The sequence below is a fragment of the Colletotrichum abscissum genome (genome assembly GCF_030869225.1).
Source record: "Colletotrichum abscissum strain IMI 504890 chromosome Unknown Scaffold_5.1, whole genome shotgun sequence".
In the NCBI taxonomy this organism is placed as follows: Eukaryota; Fungi; Ascomycota; class Sordariomycetes; order Glomerellales; family Glomerellaceae; genus Colletotrichum; species Colletotrichum abscissum.
The window spans coordinates 1313157-1336086 of NW_026850431.1; the positions used below are offsets into that span (position 1 = coordinate 1313157).

The window sequence follows — 22930 nt, forward strand, 5'->3', positions numbered from 1 at the left end:
GTTCGTACCAAGTCAAGTGCCTTCCAGGTTGTCGACTCAACCTCACCCCCAGCCACATTCGAGACACCCAGTTCCCTGCTTTCCTGCCCCCTTGCGACAGTATCTGAGAAAGAAAGAAAAAACATCTCCCAAGCACACAAGCACCTCAACTTGCTCTCGAACTGCTTGTTCTCCGTCCCCGAAGATTTGCTTCTCATACAAACACACATCGTCAACAAGTGGAACACTGGAAACAGCCCGGTCCACGGGTACACTATTCTCTGCTAGTTTCTGCATCCACTTTCAATCCCAGCTGTCGGCAGAAACACCACACTCAGGCATACGGCACACCCCAAACCCCCTTCCCTTCCACTATTCTGCCCCTTCCAACGCTCCACCGCGCTCCATCATCTCACGCTCACCCCTGGAAAACGCAACCTTGGCCGCCTCGCTAGCGACCTCTGGGAACCGCCCGCCCACTCTTCCCCTTGCTGACCCGCGATAAGGCACGCAATAGCTCCATCCATCGACCTTGCTCGCCGAGACCAGGTCCGCGCCCACTGAACCCGCCTACTTGCGAGACAGATCAATTAAAAGTAGCACCCTCCCCAGTCGCCCGTCATGGCTGAACACCATCCACTTCCCGCGCTGCCTCCCCAGCACCAGCAACCGAATCACCACTATCACCAACAAGGCCCCGACTCATACGACAACGGCCAGTCCCAATTCCCGCCTTATCAGCAGCAGTACGACCAGCCTCAGCCTGTTCAACCACCTCCCAACGCCCAGGCGCAGTCCCCATCTCACGCCCAGAATCAAACTCCCCATAGACGCTCCAAGTCCCGGCCGAGAACCTTCAGTTTCCAGTCCAATAAATCCCACAAGAGCTCTGGCAGTCACCCCAAGATCGACCTCCACGAGACACCTGAAGAGAAGGAAGCAAAGAGATTACACAGCAAAGCTGATCCTACCGTCGCCATGAGTGAGGCCGAACCTTGTAAGTTACCACTCCTGTGATGTCGGTTGTAAGATATCTAACAGCTTCCGAAGCCGCCGTTCAGGCAATGACCAAGACTTCCTTGGCTCCTTTGCGCGCCATTCAGCACAAGGACACCACCGGAGCCCCAATTGGTACGCTACAGCTCTGGATCCGCAAACCTAGCCGGTTTATTCTAACCATGCTTCTCAGCCGAACCCGACCGATCTAATCCCACACGTAGCCGTTGGGAACGACCCCTTGATACCATTCGCAGTTTCGAGGCCGCCATTGATGGAGGCTATCGTGACCGAGACCGGCGACAGTCTTATATTCGCTCAGATACAGAGTCGGTCCAAACATGGAACAGGCGCAGCAGCTACTATGCCAGTAAGTTTATCTACTCACCGATTGATTGCACAGCCTAGCTAATCCATTATATAGCCAGTGGAGGACGCCATCCCCATGACAGCTACTACAACGGTCGCCCGGGCTCGTTCCGTCCCGAAAGCGGTCAGATTGAGATGGGGTCTAATCGACAGAGTTACTACGATCAATACCAAAATGGTGGAGGACATTATAATGGCGGCAACAACATTCCCTACCGACAGAGAGTTCCCAGGACGCAGACCGATCCCCACATGAACGGCTACGCTCGCGGCGATCAGAACATCTATCCCCTTCCCAACAAGGACCGCTCATACGAGACTGTTACATCAGCCGCCGCAAGTGGAAGCTCCGGAGAGCATGCAGGCTACCATACCGATCCGACTAGTAGCGACAATAGCTCTATTGAGCGTGGCGGTCCGGCTCGTAGGCCTGAACCCACCAATGATTATGGCATTGGCTTCAGTCAGGACCAAGGGCACCAGGCGTCTGCTCTCAAGTTTGACAATGGCGCGCCAAATGGAAAGGGACATGCCTATCAATCTGTGAACAACGGAGCCCAGGTACCTCAGCAACAGAGCGCGAACGTCCTTCGGAGACCAGTTGGCGCCTCCCCACCGCAACAGCAGCAACAGGCGCAGCCTAGACCTGCTGAGCCGGCCAAGAGAAAGAGCTGGTTCTCTAAGCGCTTCAGCAAATCATCTTGAACAACACAAGGCATGAGATATGAGCTGGTTTTCGTTTTAACGTTGTCGATACCCCCATTTTCTTAGATTCTGGATGTGTAATGGTGTTCTCGGGCAGAGATCGGCTTATACCTGATATGTCACTGGTGTGGAGTTGCCGGAGTACCCTTCTCCCCTGATGAGACGGCCGTTCCTATTTTGAGGTGGGTCGTCAATTTGAGAGTATAGCCGAGAGGTATGGCTATCTATTTTCTGATTCAAAAAAACAACGAAATACACACTGTTTGGATCGAGGTATATGCACAGGATCCAGTTTACGATTGCGAGGGCGAAGTCGGCAGCCATGGAGGCTTGATGGTGACTTGACGACAATGTTTCATCTACAATGCTTGGGGATGACTTGGCGGTTCAGGCGTTGGAAATTTGATAAGGCTTCATTATCACACTGGTGTGGCTTTCAATAAGCCAGGTCTTAGAAGAAGACCAGATCAACGTAATATAATCTCCTGAATAGAGGTAAACTTGCCATCAACAGTGTAAAATATCTGATGAGAGAGAGGGATGTGTGACACAACTTTCATTCCTACGGAAACTGTGAAACGCGTTCCAGGCTGCCACCCCAGGCACCAAGGTGTCGATTGACTGCCCGTCCCAAATCTCAACGGTCTTTTTTCCCTTGCTTCTTCGCTTCCAGCTGGTCGCTCTGATCCTCCTTCATGGCAACGATAACATAACTGATCAATACCACGTTGGCCATTACAGCAGCAAGAGCGCCGGCAAATGTCGAATTGCCTGGTTATCAGATTAATCGGGCGCGTCCAATCGTGGTTGGCAGTGGAATGGGAAAGGGCAGAAACACGAGTGCAGCTTACTTACCCTTGAAAAGGAAGTCGACCGTAGCAAAGTAGGTGCCGATGGGCAACACAATCATGGCCAACGTGAATCCAAGAAGCTTCAAGATGACATCCATTGGTACAGCAGGAGTGATGTTGGACTTGTCGCCAGCAGCGGGACTGGCACCAACCACATCATCCTTCTCGAGGATGGTCTTCTCCGAGGCCACGATGCGTCGGGTCGCCATGACGTGTATCTTGATTTGGAAAAGGTGTAAAGTAAGCGCACATGGTCTCGTATAGCTTGTGCTAAGGGACAGGAAACTTACAAGGTGTTGATTATCGACGTTGAAATAGGCTCGTTGTCAGTCGAGGACGTTGCGGAAGACCCGGAGTTGATGAACGTCGGTTGGGGCTTATGAGTTTGATGGTCCCGCTCATTGAGCCTTGCTGCTAGAGGTCTCCTCAAAAACGAGACGTGAAGTCAAAAGACAGTGCCCACAGTTCGAAGGGATGATTGCCCGCACGGTGTTTTAATTGATGACGCCAACCACGTGCGGACGCGCTATGGGGATTCGTCTAAGCGCGTTTCTTTGGATTCCCGTGTCAACGGACATGGGGGGCGTTGCGATCTGCCCCAGAAAATTCCCACTCCAGTGCCGCCGTCGGTTCAAAATCAATCTCGGCCCTCTCCTGCCAGCCTGCTCAGGAGCGCCCACATCTTGGAAGGCGGCACGGATACCTGCAATTGCCCAATCTGTTGCTCTTTTACCTTGCGATTTCTCCTGCTCTAGCGTTAATTTTCTCGCACAGCCTTTCGACAATCGACATCTTCACAGCAGCAAAGTCCTCGAGTCCTTCTCTCCTTTGAGCAAACTTCTCCCCGCCTTTGTATATCGACCATTGTCCGCCTTCGTACCTCCGCTTGTCAACTTCCCAATTTCCACCTCACTTCCCACAAGCAACAAACACATCTATACGAGCCATGGTAATCAACTATACCCTCAGCTCCTCACCGCCGCCGGTGGGCAGCTCGGCAATGGGCACGTCACCGATCAGAGGCATTCGTCGCGGTAACGACGACGACGAGCTCGCCGACGAGACGATCCCCGAATCCCCCTACCAGACACAAGCGACGCAAATTGTCAATCGAACGTCACTCGCGTCCCAAGCCAAGACGCAACCCGATCATTCCTCCTCCCCCTCTTCGCGTTCAGTCATTGAGGTTCCCGCATCCTCGCCGTTCCAGAACAAATCCAGCTACTTCTCACGCCTCGTGCCCCCCGGCTCACGATTTCAGCCGCCCCCCAAGTCACAAGCGCCTTCCAACCCGCGGAAGAGGCCCTCGGCGGAGCCTGTGCTCATACAAGGCTCGTCAGATGACGAAGATGACCGAACGTCCCGTGGCAATATCAGCCAGACATCTTTCAAGAAGCATGTCGCCAACTTTGAGTACGTTTCGGTGGATAAGCTGCAAAAGAAGATTGAAGAGGTTTCTGAGGCGCTCAACGGCACGATACCGGTTCAATACTATAAGGAAGCTTTGACCGCATGCCACAATAATGTTGAGGACGCAATCAACTACTTGTTGGATGGTCGGCATCTGAAGCCCAAAGTCAACAGCTTCGTGAGCTCTACCAAGCCAAGCATAACCGTTGGCGACGAAAGAACAAAGAACATGGACCGCAAGTCAGGCAGACCCGGCTCACCCAGCAAGCCAAAACTACTCGGGCGACATGCCCCGACTCTACCAACACCTTCTCGAAGCACCACCCCCTCACCACCAAAGCCCAAGCGCAGGCGCTTGATGCAAGGTCGTCGCCCCGGTAGATCTCCACCTGCGTCCCAGCAGGCTCACGAAGACGAGCCGTCCCTAGACGAGCTTGCCGCCGACAAAGTGGACGAGCCTATCATCATTCCTGATGACAATGAAGACGAGGATTTTGATAACGAGGATGAATTGAACGAGGCGGTCAAGGACAGTCTGCAGGACAAGGCTCTCCAAGCCATCAACACCAGCTCGATCGCGGATCTGTCAGCCATGACGAATATCAAGATGGACGAGCTGAAGATTATTGAGACGAAGAGGCCTTTCGATACCATTAGCGAGGTACAAGCCGTTTCGGTGGCCAAGAAGGCAAACGCTCGCAGCAGGAGGCCTAAGGTTCCAATTGGAGAGACCTTGGTCGATGCAATCATGGAATTCACTCGCAGCGTCAATGCCATTGACGAAGTGGTAGCCGAATGCGAGAAGAAGGCGAACAAGGTCAAGCAGGAGATCAGCCGATGGGACCTCGATGTGAAGGGTCAGAAACGGAGCACACAGAGCTCCTCCACTAACAGCGATCTCCCCCTGACACCGACAAGCTTCCACACTCAAAAGCTTTCGGAGCCGCCAATCTCCTGCCAGCCGAAGTTCATGGATGGGCACTGCACTATGCGTCCCTTTCAGCTGTTCGGTCTCAACTGGATGTCCCTCCTGTACAACAGTGGCTACGGATGCATTCTAGCCGATGAGATGGGGCTAGGCAAAACTTGCCAGGTCATTTCTCTCATCTGTCATCTTGTCGAAAACTACGAGAAAACCGGAAAGGGTGAGAGGCCGTGGCCCAATCTTGTGGTTGTACCACCGTCGACGTTCTCAAACTGGATGGGAGAGTTCCAGCGCTTTGCTCCCGACCTCTCGATTCTTGCATATCAAGGTCCTCAAGCCGAACGTAGAGAGATAGCATACGAGATGCTCGAGAACCCGGCGGACTACCACGTCGTCTTGACGACCTATACCCAAGTCGGCTCCGAGGAGGACCTGGAGGCTCTCCGAGAGTTGCAGCCAGCCGCAGCCATCTTTGACGAGGGGCACAAGATGAAGAACCCCAAGACCAAGATTTACAAGGACTTGATCAGGATCAAGGCCGGTTGGAGAATGCTTCTCACCGGAACACCTGTTCAGAACAACTTGATGGAAATGCTGGCGTTGTTGAACTTCATTGACCCACTCCAGTTCAACGGTCGGATGGACCAGCTCCAGTACATGTTCAGCCAAAAGGTCACCATTCGCGATGTCAACAATGGTGCTTTCCTCTACGGCGAGCGTGTCAGCCGAGCCAGAACGATTCTGGAACCGTTCATCCTGCAGCGTCGCAAGCAGCAGGTGCTCTCTGACATGCCGGCCAAGATTTGCAATGTCGCATACTGCGATCTGGCACCAGGAGTACAGAAGGAACTGTACGAGGACTACGAGCGACTTTTCAAGGCTGGCCCGGTCAAGAAGACGACAACCGGGCGTCAGAGCGACCAAAACAACAGCTGGATGCAGCTTCGGAAGGCGGCCCTTCACCCGCAACTATTCCGTCGTTACTTTGACAACAAGAAGGTTGAGAAGATGGCGAATATTTTGATGCGAGAGGTTCCGCAATCCGAGCTGCAACAACCGCGGATTGACCATCTTATTGGGGAGCTGCAAAATTCTTCCGATTTCGAGCTGCATCTCTGGTGCCGTGATTACGCTTGTATCAGGCATCTTGACGTCCCTGAGGGTTCTTGGATGGACAGTGGCAAGGTCGTCAAGCTACTAGAGCTCATCCACCAGTATCGCGACAACGGCGACCGCGTCCTCGTCTTCAGCAAATTTGCAAAGGTCATTGAGATCCTACGGGAGGTCCTTCACACCGATAACATCAGGCACTGCGTCTTATATGGCCAGACCAACGTCGCCGAGCGCCAGGATCTGATTGACGAGTTCAACAACGATACAGATATCACAGCCTTTTTGCTCACGACGGGCGCTGGTGGCACTGGCATCAACTTGACCTCTGCCAATAAGATCATCATCTTTGATCAATCCGACAACCCGCAGGACGACATTCAGGCCGAGAACCGAGCTCACCGCCTCGGCCAGACGCGGGATGTGGAGGTGATTCGCTTGCTGACATCGCATACCATTGAGGAGCTCATCTATAAAGCCTGCCAGAAGAAGATTGAGCTCGCCGAGAAGGTCACTGGTGCGGTGGAGGATTTGGACGACAAGAATGCCGAGGAGAACTTGGAGAAGGAGGTTCGAAAGATGATGGCGGATCAGTTGACTCCTTCATGATTCGACGTCTTCTCTCATCTTGAGACAAAAAGAGATCATTTTATTTGATTCGACTCGACACACTTTCCGCATTCATTCCGGTTGACCGCCTTTGCGGCCTACATTACATCCGTCCAGCGTTGTTCAGAGTTGTACGACATAGTACCACAACATTGAGAGCGAGCGAGTAGGGGGTCCGGAGACATTTGTATTAATCATGGCAAGAGAGACATGAGGCACCACTGAGAGTGCTAGGTTTATATTTCAGAGATGACCGGCGAGGAGGGACCCAAGACAAGAAGGGAGTGGAGGGGAGGCCGCGGGGAGAGGCGTGTGTAGTCCTCCTCAGCTTTGGGATAATGGTCCGGACAAAGGATAGAAAAGACAAGACTTATTCGGTCTAGACGATAGACGAGGATCGGGACCTATCAGGGCAACCTCGGCTGAATGAACTACATGAATTGCATCAAGTCTCACACGGTCCCCCGGGCCTCAAATTGCTATAAATGGCGGCTTACGAGCCAGCCGACATTGTTGAATCATCATGGTATTAGGCAGTGAGGTAGACAATTAGGATTGGTGCCCCTTAGTGGTAGTGGCACAGAATCTAAAACTACTACATAAAGTCAAGCCCTTTTCCTGATCTTCGCAAGCAGTAACAACATCCCATGCGTCGATGTCACTGTGCTGCTGCTCTTGCTTCCCTGGCAGCTTTAGATTGTCGAATCTGTGCCTTGAGTTTCCTCGAGTCGGCTCTCCTGTTCCTCGCGCGCTCTTTGGCTGGATCCGGTTGGGCCTCTTCACCCAGCGTTTCAAAGGCCTTCAAGTCTGCTAAGAATCGACGAATGCGCACACCCGTCTTTTGTCGGATCCATGCGTCGACCTCTTCGTTACAAGCAGCCGATATGGCGATGTGGAGACCTCGCAAAACATCTCTGTCATCAATGTCTTTGTCGTCCTGCTCCTTGGGGTCCGAGTTATCACTACCTCGCAGCGGTTCTCGTCCCTCTTCGGGTTGTTCAGCTGAGGGTAAGGGAGCCTCCTCGTCAACGGGCTCTGGAAGTGGCTCGTCATGTTCGGCTTCTGCAGCCATGTAGGGAATAGCTTGTGCCTCCGAGTCTTGTCCTCTGAGTGTCTCATGCCTGGATCGCCTGGCTTCTTGCATCTCCATTTCCCGTGAAGCGGCTTCCATGGCTACCTCAAGTGACGAGGATGAGCTCAAGGTCAGTTTCCATGTGGACGGTAGAGCAGGGTTAGGTGTCATAGTTCCGCGACTCGTCTGAGCCGACCGTTCTCTTCTTTCCACTTCTGTTGCGGGTCCCGGTAGGCTTCTGAACATCCTCCCAGATTGGAAAATTGGCGGATGCTCAAAATCCGTTTGTGTAGGCTTGTTCAGAAGAGCGGCCTTTTCCTTAGCCTTGCGTTCAGGCTGCCTGATCGAAACCCTGAGAGGCTTGTCTACAACGCCAGCTGGCTGTTTCGATCCTGTGGAGATTTTGGTCTTGTATGACTCCTGAGCCTGTACTTCGACCGTGTTCTCGTCTGACTCTGATAATACGGTGGCTTTCACTGGTCTTTTGGCTATGACAGGAAGGGCTTTATCTCCTGGTGGGAAGTTTTCCTGATCTGAAAACACGTTTTGCTGAGACTCCTTACGTATCCCCTTAGGGGCTGAAGATTCGAGCTTTGGCGCCTTTGATTGCTTCCTCGAACGATCGATACGAGCTTGGGCCCTTGGAGGTATGGGCGGTTTATCGTCCTCCAAGTCATGAGGTACCGCTTTCCTTGGAGACTTGCTTTTGGGACTTGGTGCTTCTGTCTCGTTGCGAGAAGGGGAAGCCTCCCTGAGTGGCCGATAGGTTGATGGACGCTGTGCCGTGTTGCCGTGCCATGTTTTGGCTCGAACATCTCGAGAGGCTTTCTTACCTTTGAAAGAGTCAGCAACGATTTGGCCGACGATTATAGAGCTCGACTTACGCCAGCCCTGTAGCGCCTCTGTCTTCTGGGGGTAGACTGGTTCCCACTTTGCCAATATCTTGTTTGGCGTGTCAATTGTTGTCGGCGTCGGAGCGGGAGGTAGCCGACCCGTTGGCATGTCGATCGATTGGTCTCTCGTATTTTGGAAGCAAGGTAGGTTACAACATCTCGAAGTAGAGCTTTCTTTCTTGGCGGGAACTTCGTCGATAAAGGCGAGCTCCCAGGCGTCTGGCTGTGCAAAGGCAACCTGCGTACCAGAATTTGATGGATCGGATGAGCTTGTTGAAGCGCTCCTCAAGCCATTAAGCTGAAGGTGGCCTGGTTCAGCTTGTTTTCTGGTGTCCCTAGAGCGATTCGATATTGGCTCTGCTTCGATGGCTGGTGGATTCTTCGTCTTCATGTCCTTTTTGGGAGACGATTTGGGTGGCGACTTCTGACGCTGCTGTTCAGAAGTCACTGCTAGACCAACAGCTTGGAACTGTTCCTCATACGGAAGAAGAGCTGTAACTGTGTGAAGCGATGTAACCGACTCTGGTGTCGGGGTAGAGACAGGTAGCTCTCCTGCAGCTTTTCTACGTTCAGCATATATCTCTAGTTGCCGTGCGAAACGATTCACTTCCCGGCGCCGGCTGGAGGTTCTCGATGGAGGTTGAGGTGCTCGGAAAGATTGATTTGATGATCTATTTGATGGCGAAGCAACAAGGGATACTCGGCTTTGCTGCGAAAGACTCCGACGAACAGCTTCCTACAGCTGTGGATCAGCAACTCCGAATCTTCTCTCGTGGGATGCCACCGATTCGCGGTGCTGAAAGGTGTGGCCAGGATCCGCCATGGCCGACAGAGGGTGACCTCGGATTCTGGATGGACTGTTGCCAAAGTTGGGCGGTTTTGGCTGACTTGGGGATCCCGAAGGACCTGCAACTGGTCTTCTACGGACGGGACGTGGCTTTGATGCCCGATTTGGAACAGCACGTTGGTAGCGAAAAGAAGAGCCTCGTGGTCTCGGCGATCTAGGACCGGCTTGAACCGCAGGGTCCATCGCGATATACCACGCAGGTGGCGTCCTTTGTATTGAGGGTCTGTTGTGCCTTCGAGAGGTCGGCGTCAAGGGCTGAAGAGCGTCCGAGGCCACAATACTGCGCAGTCTTTCTAGCTCTCGCTCTTGGGAGACGATGATCGGGACAAGTTGGCTCGCTCTTCTCGCGGATGCTACAGTGGTTCGAGAGCCGGTAACCTTACCGGATGGGAGCCTGGCTCTGCTGGCGCGCTCTGTATGAACAATTATGCGTTGCTGACGACGGAGACTCTCGACAGACCGATTCATGGGCTTGCGGAAGACGTCTTCTGCTGCCTGGTGTGCTTGTGTCGGCTCAGATTTAAGAATGGGCGGCGGTGGTGAACAAGGTGAAATACAATTGCAGTCTCGGAAGACTCTATCGCAATCAAGCATCGTCCATGCTCGCTGCACTGGAATAGTAGCGATGGATCCAAAGAAGAATTTGCGTTGGTATCATGTGGTTTAGGTAACAAAAACGTAGCATAGGAGAGACATATGGTGATACAGAGGGGAGGCAGTCGGTGCTGTGCCTTGCGCGTGGCCCTGGACATTAAAGTCGACGTTCCTTCCCAACATTACACGGAACCGTGTGAAGAAGGATGTGAATAAGCCCAGTTTCTTGGCATGAGGATGGTGGTTTCTTCACCGGCTGATGTCCTTGATACTCGGTGAAGAGTACGTCTCGAGCTGGCGGCGGCCCTTCCGCAATAAATGCTCTACAACGGAGAAGTCGCGCTTGTCGACCGTAATGTACCTTTCAAACTCTGTCCTAATGTGTTGGTCAGTATGGTGGTATGCGGCACATAAGAAAGCTGGTGCACAAGCTTGCCTGGCAAAAGATTGAAAATGAGGTCGTGCAGTCTATAACGGTATTAACATCTCACATGCAAGTCGAAGACGTTGAAGAAATGTTACCTCTGGCTTCTTCCGAATTTCCCGGATACATTGTCGATAGAGTGCCAAAACCTCCCGTTGAAGGCCAGAAAGACCGCGCTTCGGTACTGCCATCTCGAACGTCAAATCGGCGATACTGCGGAAGGAATGCTCTTCTGATGGTTCATGAGAGGACCGTAACGAGAAAGTTCGAATGTCGAATCATTGATGTCAACCATGAGAAAGAGAGCTCCATCGTTGTAGCTCGGGCCAATGAGGAACGGCGGAAGTCGGAGGTCGATTGGATGACTCAGCATTGGCATTGGCATTGGCATGATGCTGGAAGGAGCTCCTCGGAATTGTGGAGTCGCATCCGGAAGAGGTGCACACCTGTAGTGCTGCGCAGCTGCCGGGAGCTCAAGGCGTAATGATGCCGATGCATTAGCCGGCGTGCCAGAGTGCTACGCAATTCACTTCGCTCTGGCACATCTGACGCCGAACAGCGAGCCGGGGTTTAGCTCTGGAATCCGTGCTCTATGGGGGGAAGTGTGGGGTCGACGGATAGTAATCGGAGGCTTCACGTTCGTGGGGTCCAGTCGCTACAGCGTCCCGTCTTCGGCTCCTCTCCCGATATTCGTCACATTCCATCACCTGCAACATATTCTCATCTACTGTACCATTATCTTGCTTTGTTTCTTCTTCAGCCTGTACCACAAACTTGCAGTTGATTAGTCGTAAATATGGCCTCCTTTTCCGTGAGTCAATCGCTGCCCAGGAGTGACTGACAGCAGCCGATATACTGACTCTCACACCAGAGACTCGTTCGCTTCCTTGCCCGGGACGGCAAGACGTACTACGGCGATGCAATTCTGCCGAGCGGCGTCACTGACATCGCCAAGGCGAGGCAAGCCAGAATCGTGACGGGCGACATCTTTGGAAGACACGACGTCACAGAAAACGTCGCCGACATCCGCCTTCTGCTGTCCCCCCTTGCGCCTGAGCACGTCAAGACTGTACGGTGCCTCGGCCTCAACTATGCCAACCACGCCAAGGAGGTGAGATTAGAGCCAAAGAACCCTGGGAATGGCTCTGCACAAATAGCTAACATCACCCCTTAGTCAAACATGGCAATTCCCAAATTCCCAGTTCTCTTCGTAAGTCGTCGTCGTTCGTTGAGGAAAGAAGAAAATGGTAGACTGATTTCTCCCAGTACAAGCCTGTGACCTCTCTGGCTGGACCGACTGACCCTGTTCCCGTGCACCCGATTGCTCAGACTGGCAGCACGCTGGACTACGAGTGCGAACTGGTCATCGTCATTGGCAAGACCGCCGCGGGCGTCTCCGAGGACGATGCCCTCAACTACGTCCTCGGCTACGCCGTGGGCAACGATGTGTCACACCGCGAGTGGCAAATCCAGCGTGGCGGCGGTCAGTGGTCTCTCGGGAAAGGCTTTGACGGCTGGGCGCCGTTCGGGCCTGGCATTGTGACCAACAAGGTCATCAAGGATCCTCAAAACCTCAAGATCTTTACCAAGGTCAACGGGGAGACCGTTCAGGTGGGTGTTGGACCGCAGGCAACGAAGTGTGGGTTCAGAACTGACGAATGGGCCAGAATAATAACACCAAGGACATGATCTTTGGCATCAAGAAGACAATCTCCTTCTTGAGCCAGGGCACTACCCTGCTCCCGGGAGACGTCATCTTCACCGGAACGTAAGTAGATCAACGAAGAGCCCTAGCCGACCCCATGACTGACGGTATATGTAGTCCCGAGGGCGTTGGCATGGGTCGCAAGCCCCAATTGTGGCTCAAGGACGGAGACGTTGTTGAAGTTGGCCTTGAGAATGTGGGCTCTTGCATCAACAAGATCGAGTTCAGCAAGGTCAAGTCAAAGATTTAGGGATGGAGCTGAAAGTGGCGGGGAGGTGCATTGTACCAATTGCTAAGATCATGGTCATTTGTCAACTGAAATCTGTTGTTTTATATGGAGTCTAAACAAACTTGGCTGAGGCAGCGAGATGGCGCTCCCCGAATTTGCGGCCGAAGTAGCACGCGTTGGCGTATCGAAACATAGAGAACCTGTAGATGCCTGATACCGAGTTCCTTGGAAGGTGGCAAGCTTCCTTCATTATGAGCTATGCAAACTGCGGCGGCTCTTCCCATCATGGAAAGTACACACAACATGGGCAATTAGTGAATCGAGAGTACCTCATGCTCGACGAAGTCAAAAAAGAAAAAGAAACAGCACCTTAAAAAGATATCGAATTGGTTACTTTCATGCATCCGCCGATAATCGAAATCGGGTCCCTTGCTAACCGCGAAGAGTCATGGAAGGCAAGGATGATAACCACTACACTACAGATGCTGGTGAAAATAGCAGCGGGTCTGGCACCTATGGATCATTGAGCCAGGCCAGGCAGGAAGGATCGGCTTGTGGTCCGTGCCCCAATCTCAAACTCCAGGCAGGCGTTCCTCATCCTCACTCTTTCGTCTCTGTCCAGCTTCAGACGGAAATCAGAAATCATAGACGGAAGAGAAAGTCACGCCTTTAAACTTTCATCTAGAGCTATTTTGAATATTCCTTTGTCATTTCTTTATATGCTCTAGGCTGACACCATTCCAGCTCCCTACCAAGGACGTCAATCTATGCCGTAATCGGCGGAAACTCGGCCTGCAAGGCACAGCAGCGCGAGTACGACATGATCCCACGACGTATTATCACCGACTGGAACATTTCACCATCAGCCAAACTATCCATAACCAATCTTCAGGAGGCTAAGCGTTGCGTGACATACCTTCTAATGGCACCAAGCAACCCCTTCGGTGACCAACTGCGGCAGTTATTACAGACTGGCCTCCAGGGCGCACTGCACTGCCCGCGCGCTAAGTAGCCGAACGTGCCCAGCTCCGCCCCCAACACCAACGCAGCCCACTCGCAGCCAGTTCGGCCTTCTTCGCGATGTTTATCTTCAAGACACGAGACTCAACCAACCAGGTCTCGCCTCGCGACATCGTGCTTGACGAGTCTGCCTTGATCTAATCAGCTCCCGGTTGGCGGGCTACCAACCCATTTTCTCCGCGGCCAAGTTCGCAAAACGATAGAGCCGATCTTGGCCGCCGCCAATGCTATGGTAACTTTATGTGGTGTTTCTCCATACCACCTCCACGCCTCTTTCGACAGTCTAGCAGTGCAGCTGGGGCAGATTCAGCCCTGTGGTCTGTGAGCTGTCATCAGGGTGCCTCGTCGTTGATCCCCCAAAAATGGGGATCTCTTCAAGCTTGTCATGAGGCTCGGAGGAGCCGCCAACTGCACCTTCGCTTCCTTCATGCTCCGCTTTCCGCTCACGCCATGTAGAGAGACTCTTACGTTTCGTTGGTGGGATCGGTTAGATTCTCCATATCCATATCTTCCGCCAGTGCTCTGGTATGAGACACACTTCTACCTAGATAGATACTTTTCCCGCTCTTGATGGACTGTTCGGCGTGGCGTTTAGTTATTTGTGCTCTTCTCTCCGTTCTCTATCGGCGAAGAGCCAAAATCTGCATCCTACCTAAGACAGCATCTTATACCCAAGTACATGACGACAACCACGTCGACCGTCGTCGAGATGGAGACTGCGACGAACGTGCCCGCCCGCCTGGAAGACTACGTGGGGTTCTACGGCGACCCATTTGTGACCCTACGAGACTTTGACGATGATGAGGTGAAGCCTACTCTGGCCATCACCAACAAAGAAATCACAGCTCAGAATCCCGCCGATGAGAATGAAGCAAACGAGGCGAATTCAATACAAGAGGGCGAGGATGAGGATGAGGCCCGGTGGACTGAATACAACCCGCCAGCGTCCCTCAGAACAGCGCCAAACCTCACTAACACGGTAGCCCTCGAGATCCTCCAGGTCTCCATCGAGAACCTTCAGGCAAGAGCCGCCGAGGAAAATCAGCGGCGGCAGCTAGAGGAAGATGAAAAACAGCGGGAAGCCGAAGCAGCAACCGCAAACGACGAGGGAGACGGCACGGTAAAGGAGCCGTATCTTCCCATCATCATCACTAGTCCGGACGGAGAACCCGGTCCATCGTCGGCGCTCGAAACGGAAGAAGTTGATAATGTCGAAGATCTCAAGCTGTTTCCCGAAATGACGGGAGCGGGCGAGGGCAATACCTTGTCACAGGGGCTCATCGTCTTGCCATTCCAGCCCAAGAAAAGAAGCCGCTTCGCCCTGACGAGAATCTTGCAAAAGATTGGTGAAAAGGATGTTGCGAAGAAGACGTCCCTTTTCGGTGGTAACTCGAGCAAGACGAGCCTGGAAGCAGCAGTGTCTGATGAACCCGCTTCTACTGTCACAGAAAAGCAAAAGAAAGCTCCTGTTACTGTGTAAGTCGCATCCCCCTTACCCCCTTTTCCAACACTGAACCCATTCTCGACATCTAACACCAAACCCACCAGCGAATGCGTCTCCTGCCTTGACGACTTCAGCCCAAAGAAAGTCATCAAAGTCACATGCCACAGCTACTGCCCCGACTGCTTCGAACGCCTCATCTCCACCGCCGTCCAAAACGAACAACACTGGCCCCCCAAATGCTGCCTCAACCCGATCCCAACCCGCCTCTACCTCCGCAAGATCTCCCCCGACCTGGCAAAGACCTGCAAAGACCGCGCCGCCGAGTGGGCCATCCCCGTCGCCGACCGCATCTACTGCGCCGAACCGTCCTGCGGCCTCTGGGTGCGCCCCGAACACGTCGACGCCGCATCCCGCGTGGCCCGGTGCCGCGACGGACACCGCAGCTGCAGCATGTGCCGGGGACCCCACCACGCCAACGACGCAGACTGCCCGCTCGACCGGGACCTCGCGCTGACGAACGCCCTCGCCGCGGAGGAAGGGTGGCAGCACTGCGGCCGGTGCCAGGCGCTCGTCGAGCACCGCGAGGCGTGCCAGCACATGACGTGCCGGTGCGGCTACCAGTTCTGCTACGTCTGCGGCCTGCGGTGGCGGACGTGCGCTTGCACCATGAACCAGCTCGAACTCATCAAGAACGGGGCCGCGGCGCGGCGGCGGGAGAGGCTGCGGCGCGAGGCCGAGGCCGAAGAGGAGCTCCGCGACGCGTTGCGGCAGATTGAAGAGTTTGAGCGCGAGGAGGCGCTGAAAGCCGAGCTGCTGCGTCTCGAGATGGAGAGGCTTGAAGAAGAGGCGCGCATTGCGTGGGAGGAGGAGCGGGCTCGGCTCGAGAGTCTGAGGCGGTACGAGGTCGAGGTGAGGTTCCAGGAGCTGCGCGAGCTGCTGGACCAGATTCACGACCTGCAGGAGTTCCTGGTGCGGTACCAGCACGATAAGGAGAAGGAGCTCGCGGCCAACGAGGAAGCGACGTCGACGGCGGAGCTCGAGTCGAAGCAGGAGGCCGAGCAGCGAGCCCTCGTCGAAACGGCCGCGGATAAGCTGGCCGCCAAAGTCAAGAGCCTGACGGCGGAGTACGCGGCCCGCGTGCTGGCGGAGCAGAGGACGGAAGAGGCGTACCTCCGTCAGCTGGAGAGCTTCTTCGCGGACCGCCCCTCGAGCGAGGCGCGCATCGAGGTGCTGATGCGGGAGTTCCGCGGATCGATGGATAAGGGATGGCGGGCGTGGGAGCGGTGGCGGGACGAGGAGGTGGCGCGGTACAAGCTCAAAGTCGAGGAGGAGCGGACGATCCGGGAGGAGATTATGTACAGCGTGCGGATGCGGCACGAGGAGAGGCTCGAGAGGGCGCGGGCGGAGCTCGAGAGGAGGCAGGCTGCTGAGATTAAGTGGGTGACGTTGGTTTTTGCGGAAAGGATGCGGATGCTGGATGTGATGGAGAGGGCGGAGCTGGAGGGGGAGGGGGTGGAGAGGAATGAGGCTTTGGTTGGGGTGAGGGATGATGAGGCCGGGTCTAGTTGACGGTGGGAAGGCGGCCTGGTCTACCTGATCTTGGCCGTCACGCTGATGATGTTCAAGAGTCGACTTGAAAGCTAACAGGTTTACGCAGATGTGATGGCAGAGCATAGCAGTAGGCAGTTTGTAGCGACTGATATTTGGAAATACCTTGCTGGGAGGTTGAACAGTTTATAAATCACACTTGAGATGTTAGCAAGGTGATCTTGACGCTTAATTCTTTATTAGACGTTGGATTAATGACATGGAGTGAACCGACATGGTCACGTCCTCATGAAACCAGATAGTAGATGACACAAGATGTCTGTATACTTGATCGTATCATTATAAAAGGTCTGTATCGCATGATCTCTGTACAACATTAAGTAGTGGGGGTATCTGCATGCTCGTATATGCTTTCATGTCACGGAGCTTCAAGCCCGTGAGATGCTAAATTGGGAGAAGGGAAATCCCCAATGCGATGGTGCCAAGCACACACACATAGCCTCTCTCAACCGCGCTTGTGCTCCAACTCCTCGGCCTCGTGACCGAGCTTGATCTCCTGCTCGACCTGCGCGAGATCGAGGTCCGCAACCTGGGCGTCGGGGCCGTCGATGACCTTGACGAGCTCCTCGAGCGTAGGGCCCTTTGTCTCGACGTAGAAGAGGTACACAAAGACGAGTTCGAGGAAGATCCAGCACTGTGAAACGCAATATCATTAGCCAAAATGTTCATTGACCTCGAAGCAGAGTGAAAACTTACAGTGTAGATGAGGTACAGCTTCCAGGTGTGGCCGGTAAAGTAGTCAAACGCGTAGGGGTTGGCGTAGTTGTTGAGCGTGAGGGCGGCCTGGACGGTCAAGTTGACAATCATGAGACCCTTGGCACGCAGCTTGTACGGCAGGATTTCGATGGAGTAGCTGATGAGGAGACCGGACCACGCGAAGGCGTAGAAGAAGCCAAACAGCCAGATGAAGAAGATCATGGCGTAGTTGGAGCCGGGCGAGCCGTGCTCCTCGTAAAGGCCGGCAGACAAGGTCCAGAAGACGAAAGTCATGAGCATGCCGCCCGTGGAGGCGAGGAAGATGGGTCGGCGACCGAAGCGGTCGACCTGCATGGCCAAGGTCAGGGAGGTGATGAGGGAGAGACCGGTCTGGCCGGCGGAGAGGCCGAGGCGGGCGGTGGAGCTCTCGATGCCGGCGTTGGCATAGAGGATATTTGTGTAGTTTGAGATGATGGCGTTGCCGGACCACTGCGAGAAGAGACCGAGGGAGATGAGGACGATGAATCGGTACTTGTTGCCGGCGGTGCGGAAGAAGTCGAGGTAGCTGCTGCTGTTCTTGGCGGCGATCTCGCGCTTGATGGTCTCGCGAATCTCGCGGAACTCGAACTGGACGGTGGGGTTGTTGGTGTCGCCGTTGGCGTGGTACTTGCCCAGGATCGCGAGGGCCTCGTCGTGGCGGTCCTTGGCGATGAGATAACGGGGAGACTCGGGAACCCCTGTTTTGATAACCAGTCAGAATCTGACGGAGAACCTCGATTCATGAAGATGACTTACAGAAGATGAAGGCGAGCTGGATGACGGAGGGCACCGCCTGGCCAATGGCAGGGATACGCCACGACCACTCGTTTCCGAGGAAGTCGGTTCCGAAAGAGAGCCAGGCGACGACGAGGGCACCGACGTTCCACAAGCAGTTGTAAACCGTCGTCAAGCGAGCACGATGCTGGGGGTGGCAAAGCTCAGCGAGCAACATGGGTGAAGTGATTTGGGCAAAGGAGTTGCCGAAACCAAGAAGGACACGACCGCCCATAAACACTGCGGATGGTCAGCCTCTGAGAAACCGCTGCTACATCTTTGTAGCTACTTACTGCCCATGCTTGTGCAGGCGCCCTGCAAGACGGCACCGGCAACCATGATCAAGCAGCCGATGACAATGGGAATCTTTCTGCCAAAGTTGTCGGCAATGAAGGGGCTTCAAAAGGGTCAGTAAACTTGTTGATCGCCCGGGGGCTTTGTGCGAGAACGTCGCTTACACAATAGGAATCGAAACCAGACTGCCGATTTGGTAGAAGGCACCGAGAAGACCGAGCTGGCCTCCCTTGGGGTGATCGAAGAAGGACTGCCATGAGTCGAAGTTCTGGACAGAGTTGAAGAACATGCTGCAAATCACGTTACTGTCAGCAAATGGGCCTGATTGTGTTCTCTTTCAAGATCGTTTGCGCAACTTACCCATCGTAACCAGTAGTCGCGGAGGCAATGCAAAGAACGAAGGCGTAGAAGTAAAGCTTCCTCAGACCGGGGTCCTTCACCCAGTTGACCTTTTCAAAATCCGGCGCCTCTTCCTGAGCTATGACAACAGCCTCGCTGTTGGTCTTCTTCTGTGTAACGCCCTTGAGGAAACCCATTTTGGCGTCTGCTCAATGGAGCTATATATCGTGTGTGGGTTTGTCGTGGTAAGTTGACGTTTGGCTTTTTGCCGGCGACCAGAGCAAGAGCCAGAAGCAGGTCTCCGTGTTGTTTTGGGCCAGAGGATGACTTGAGAGGGACGGACAGGGCGAGAAGGACAACTACAATCTACGACGCGGGGTCTCCAGGTCTTATTATATGGAGCTGTGGATCATAAGACGAACAGATGGGAAGCAAAGAATAAACAGTGCGAACAGCTTCAGACGGGGCATCGGACCGGGAAGGCCTAGGTCTAGAGACTGGTCTTCTTGGGGGCGGGGGGGTGATGGAAGCTGGAACCACTTGGTTGGGATCCTTTGCGTGAAATCCTAGCGGAGGTCGACCGGTTCCCAATCAGCTGTCAATATCATAGCGACTCTGAGAATATCGTCCTGCACGAGGACGAAGCAGCCTGCCGGCCCAGGTAAATTGTCAGGCCCATGGAATCTCCTAGTGCGTACGCGGCGCAGGGGATTGCCACTGTCTCCCGGCAAAATGCGATGGGCTTGAACCGTTTCAAGACAAAGCTTCGCTGCCAAGTTTGACTCCGAGAAGTATCAAGTCACGAGGGGCGGGAGGCTTTCCTCTACTCTCTACCCGTACGGCGTAAACCTATCCGAACTAGGCTCTTCCCCAAGAAATCTGCTGCCGTCCGAACGGGTGAATGCGAATCGGACACCTATTTCTCCAAACTTTGGCAAACGTATTTTGCCGGGCGCCTGTGTGGACACTTCAACCCACTAGACAAGGACAAGACTAGATGGGAAAAGGGCGAAAGGTGTGAGAGTTCCCACTTTGCTGAACGTTCCCCCTGGGGTCCCGTGGAGAAGGAGGTGGAGGTAAGCAGGGAGGTTGTCTTTCAAGTGGAGACTGCGACGGTCCCGCCCGTTGTCCCATTCTCTTTCCCCAAGATGACTCGACATGCTCGACTACGACTGAAAGTTGTAAACATACGTGTATGAAGATTGAGGTGATGAGAAGGCCAGTTCCGGGAGCTTCTCGCTTGACGTCAATGGCTGAAGTTTCGGACAAGAGGCTGAAAAAGACGGACAACTTTTGCCGGCCGCTTAAGAGTTAACCCCAGAGATATCCTAAGCAAGTGAGGACAGAGAGAAAAAGAACCGCAAAATTAGACGAGTTTGGGGTTGACTAGTCGACCGCTGCGGGGAAGACAAGGCCGAGGTGGACGACTCATCGCTAAGCTAAAATCGGTCGTCTTTACCACTAGAATGTGGGCGCTGGGAACATGGCGACTCGACTTAAACCCGGCATGACGCTTCCGTGACTCGCCAGGTATACTCCGTACACTTTCTATTCCGTGTGTTTCCGTGTGCCGTGCCGTTGCTGGGCCGGCTTGATGCAGTGATCACGCCGGGCCGCAACGAAATATCAGTCAATGGTTGCTTCTCACGCGTATTATCCCAATAATTTCTGGGGGAAATGAGAGAAAACTTGCTCGCCACGTGAAAACGGGAAGCTCTTTCGACGCATGAAAAACAGTAAATGCTTCAATAAGGTGCTCGGTACTCATGTCCGGGGACCAAAGTTTGCTGCGATGAGGCGGTAGGCCAAACCGAAAGTGCAGACACCTCCGTCCCGTCGATGCAACTTTGTCGAGGAGCGACCCCTGCTGAGAGAGACACCCTCGGTAAAGCTTTCCACCGTGCCATTGGTGTTATTTTGAGGACACGGGTTGCGGGCCTGGTACCAAAAGCTAGACGAGCCTTTTGCGCTTACTCAAACCACTGAGGCGTATTCAAATTCTAGAGACAGGTCTGCTTCTCACACGGTGAGTAATGGCGACGTGATATGCCTCTTGACGCCGTATGTCGCTTTCAGCGCGATCAGTCGTCGTGCCGGCGGGATGGATTCCGCAGCAATGGGGCGACAGCGGGTGCATGCGAATCTCTCGTAACTTGGTCGGCCGAGAACCGCTCCTCTCTGAGTACCCATAGACCCACCCTCCCCAAGGTCATTGAGGGTGTGGATTCGTGGGCGTGCGCTGTGCGGAGGGTCACCATGAGGGCCAAGATTCTTCCGTCGATACTGCTGCTCGACTGTCAGTCGATCCACGATGAAGCGGAACAGCCCGACTTTGCATTCCATCCCGCCCTGTAAAGAGGACTGGAGAGTGGTAAGGCCTGCCATTCTCAGTCAGATCACTCCTTGAGTGACTTTCGCCAGGATCCTTGCCAGGTGAAGAGTTCACGTGGGTGCTTCCGAGCGTGGGTGTAAACAGCGGTGGGGGGTGTTGGGGAAGGCCTCGCACACCAGGCCTGTCAGTGGTACGACACTTGAGCAGCTCATACCCAGCATGAATGATCGAGTTCCCTAGTCGAACGGTCTTGCCTCTACACTAAACCGTCGTGGGTCGTGGAGATGCATTTGCGGAGCCCCACGACAACGCTGAGAATCGCACCGTGTCCAAGTTTGACTGTTGGAGAAGACTCGAGGGGTTGGAGATTCCTAGCGTGAGGTTGAAAAAATGGCTACTGCGCCGCTGCCTCACATGGGGGTTTCTGCCAGGATACCACGTCGTTGACCGGCGCCACCCAGGGCACCCGATGCATTTAGCCATTTAGCCTGATATCAGGCTGAATGACGCCCGGTAGTGGTTGATAGAGGGAAGATCGCGCTATGCCAACGGCAGAACATTGGATTGCAGGGTCTTGCCCGTGACTGAACCAACACGAACGGAGTTGCAATACAATTAACCGTAGTCGGCTCTCAGCCGACGCGTTCCTCATTGCAGACTCGCAAGTCGATGGTCGCGTTCGAGACATAGGTAGGTAGTCAGCCGCCTTCGTGCTTCCTCTTGTCCGTAGTGTCTTTCGAACCGGGCCGACTTTTCGATCAACGGCAGTCTGTGGACAGTCTAGGCGGCTCATGACAGCTCACGACAGCCTCGGTAACAGCAATAATTGCATGGCCCGTAATAGAACCAGACCGATATACACGTAGATGATCTTCTCATGTAACCACCACAGCTGTAAGTATCTTGATGCACAAAGTCCAACTCACACCGGTAGCTGTATCCGAAGGCCTCCTTGAAGAAAAGTAAGCAGCTTTCGAATCACATACTTGTCGAGCTGTTGTCGGCTTGCGGCTGCTTCTCGAAGGCAGGGGTAATTTATCCATAAATTGCCGGCATGTCGCCGCTAAGGGTATTATTCCCAAGTTGCCGATTGATGGGGGATCGTCGAATCCGTGATCTTGGGACCAATTGCTTATATTGCTTGCAGCGCAGCACCCATCCTCCAGGACTGGCCCCTGAGAAGTCTCCGTAGCAAGCCGCAGGACCAAGAAATTGACGTTCCCGTGGGAGCAACCGTCAAGCGACGGTACCTGCATAGTAGCCGGTGTCCGGTGGCCGCCTAGTCCCATGGCCGCCGCATATTGGTGATGCCTTGAAAGGACACCTCAAATGGACATTCTGCCGTAATTTGTCATATTGAATTTCTTTTGGGGGAATTGTCCGAGGAACGACCGCGTTTAAGGTTCTCTGCTGAACTGGCTCAAACGAAATGTTCTCAGACGATGTATGAAGCATCTCTTGTATGCATCTAATGGGTATTAGGATTCTATGATTTGAAGCGCGAGGCTTGTTGAAGTCAGGAATTGTGACAGACTGCGATCCAAGTATGAGGCGCACGGACTCCAACTCGACCAGCTCCTTCCCCGCACAACTCCGGTGTCATCCCGTACTCGTCCCACTGGGAACTTCCATCGCAAGATTCACTTTCCACCCGCAATCGCAATCG

At 54.0% G+C, this 22930-nt stretch overlaps 8 protein-coding genes across 8 annotated transcripts; 4 read left to right on the top strand and 4 right to left on the bottom strand.

The window, feature by feature from the left end:
• Nucleotides 1-600: 600 nt before the first annotated feature.
• CABS01_02938 (uncharacterized protein) lies at nucleotides 601-2049 on the top strand (the record flags this gene model as incomplete). Its single annotated transcript, XM_060536316.1, has 4 exons — nucleotides 601-976; nucleotides 1030-1110; nucleotides 1169-1345; nucleotides 1400-2049. 4 exons carry the CDS (start codon nucleotides 601-603, stop codon nucleotides 2047-2049), a joined length of 1284 nt encoding a protein of 427 aa, XP_060394228.1.
• A 637-nt stretch (nucleotides 2050-2686) lies between these two features.
• On the bottom strand, nucleotides 2687-3109 carry CABS01_02939 (vacuolar ATPase assembly integral membrane protein VMA21; the record flags this gene model as incomplete). Its single annotated transcript, XM_060536317.1, has 2 exons — nucleotides 2687-2820; nucleotides 2905-3109. The coding sequence occupies 2 exons, from the start codon at nucleotides 3107-3109 to the stop codon at nucleotides 2687-2689; spliced, it is 339 nt and encodes a 112-aa protein (XP_060394229.1).
• Nucleotides 3110-3846: 737 nt separating this feature from the next.
• CABS01_02940 (SNF2 super family protein) lies at nucleotides 3847-6954 on the top strand (the record flags this gene model as incomplete). The annotated part of the gene is made up of 1 exon (XM_060536318.1): nucleotides 3847-6954. One exon carries the CDS (start codon nucleotides 3847-3849, stop codon nucleotides 6952-6954), a length of 3108 nt encoding a protein of 1035 aa, XP_060394230.1.
• A 658-nt stretch (nucleotides 6955-7612) lies between these two features.
• Nucleotides 7613-9028, bottom strand: CABS01_02941 (uncharacterized protein; the record flags this gene model as incomplete). The annotated part of the gene is made up of 2 exons (XM_060536319.1): nucleotides 7613-8859; nucleotides 8911-9028. The coding sequence occupies 2 exons, from the start codon at nucleotides 9026-9028 to the stop codon at nucleotides 7613-7615; spliced, it is 1365 nt and encodes a 454-aa protein (XP_060394231.1).
• Nucleotides 9029-10609: 1581 nt separating this feature from the next.
• CABS01_02942 (uncharacterized protein) lies at nucleotides 10610-10975 on the bottom strand (the record flags this gene model as incomplete). The annotated part of the gene is made up of 3 exons (XM_060536320.1): nucleotides 10610-10736; nucleotides 10797-10828; nucleotides 10883-10975. The coding sequence occupies 3 exons, from the start codon at nucleotides 10973-10975 to the stop codon at nucleotides 10610-10612; spliced, it is 252 nt and encodes an 83-aa protein (XP_060394232.1).
• Nucleotides 10976-11655: 680 nt separating this feature from the next.
• CABS01_02943 (fumarylacetoacetate hydrolase) lies at nucleotides 11656-12739 on the top strand (the record flags this gene model as incomplete). The annotated part of the gene is made up of 5 exons (XM_060536321.1): nucleotides 11656-11895; nucleotides 11959-11994; nucleotides 12051-12395; nucleotides 12452-12552; nucleotides 12607-12739. Coding segments are annotated over 5 exons (855 nt in total), but the record flags the coding sequence as incomplete, so codon positions are not given.
• Nucleotides 12740-14417: 1678 nt separating this feature from the next.
• On the top strand, nucleotides 14418-16751 carry CABS01_02944 (IBR domain-containing protein; the record flags this gene model as incomplete). Its single annotated transcript, XM_060536322.1, has 2 exons — nucleotides 14418-15214; nucleotides 15287-16751. The coding sequence occupies 2 exons, from the start codon at nucleotides 14418-14420 to the stop codon at nucleotides 16749-16751; spliced, it is 2262 nt and encodes a 753-aa protein (XP_060394234.1).
• A 484-nt stretch (nucleotides 16752-17235) lies between these two features.
• Nucleotides 17236-19129, bottom strand: CABS01_02945 (uncharacterized protein; the record flags this gene model as incomplete). The annotated part of the gene is made up of 6 exons (XM_060536323.1): nucleotides 17236-17424; nucleotides 17487-18223; nucleotides 18282-18539; nucleotides 18593-18696; nucleotides 18758-18883; nucleotides 18954-19129. The coding sequence occupies 6 exons, from the start codon at nucleotides 19127-19129 to the stop codon at nucleotides 17236-17238; spliced, it is 1590 nt and encodes a 529-aa protein (XP_060394235.1).
• Nucleotides 19130-22930: the final 3801 nt, after the last annotated feature.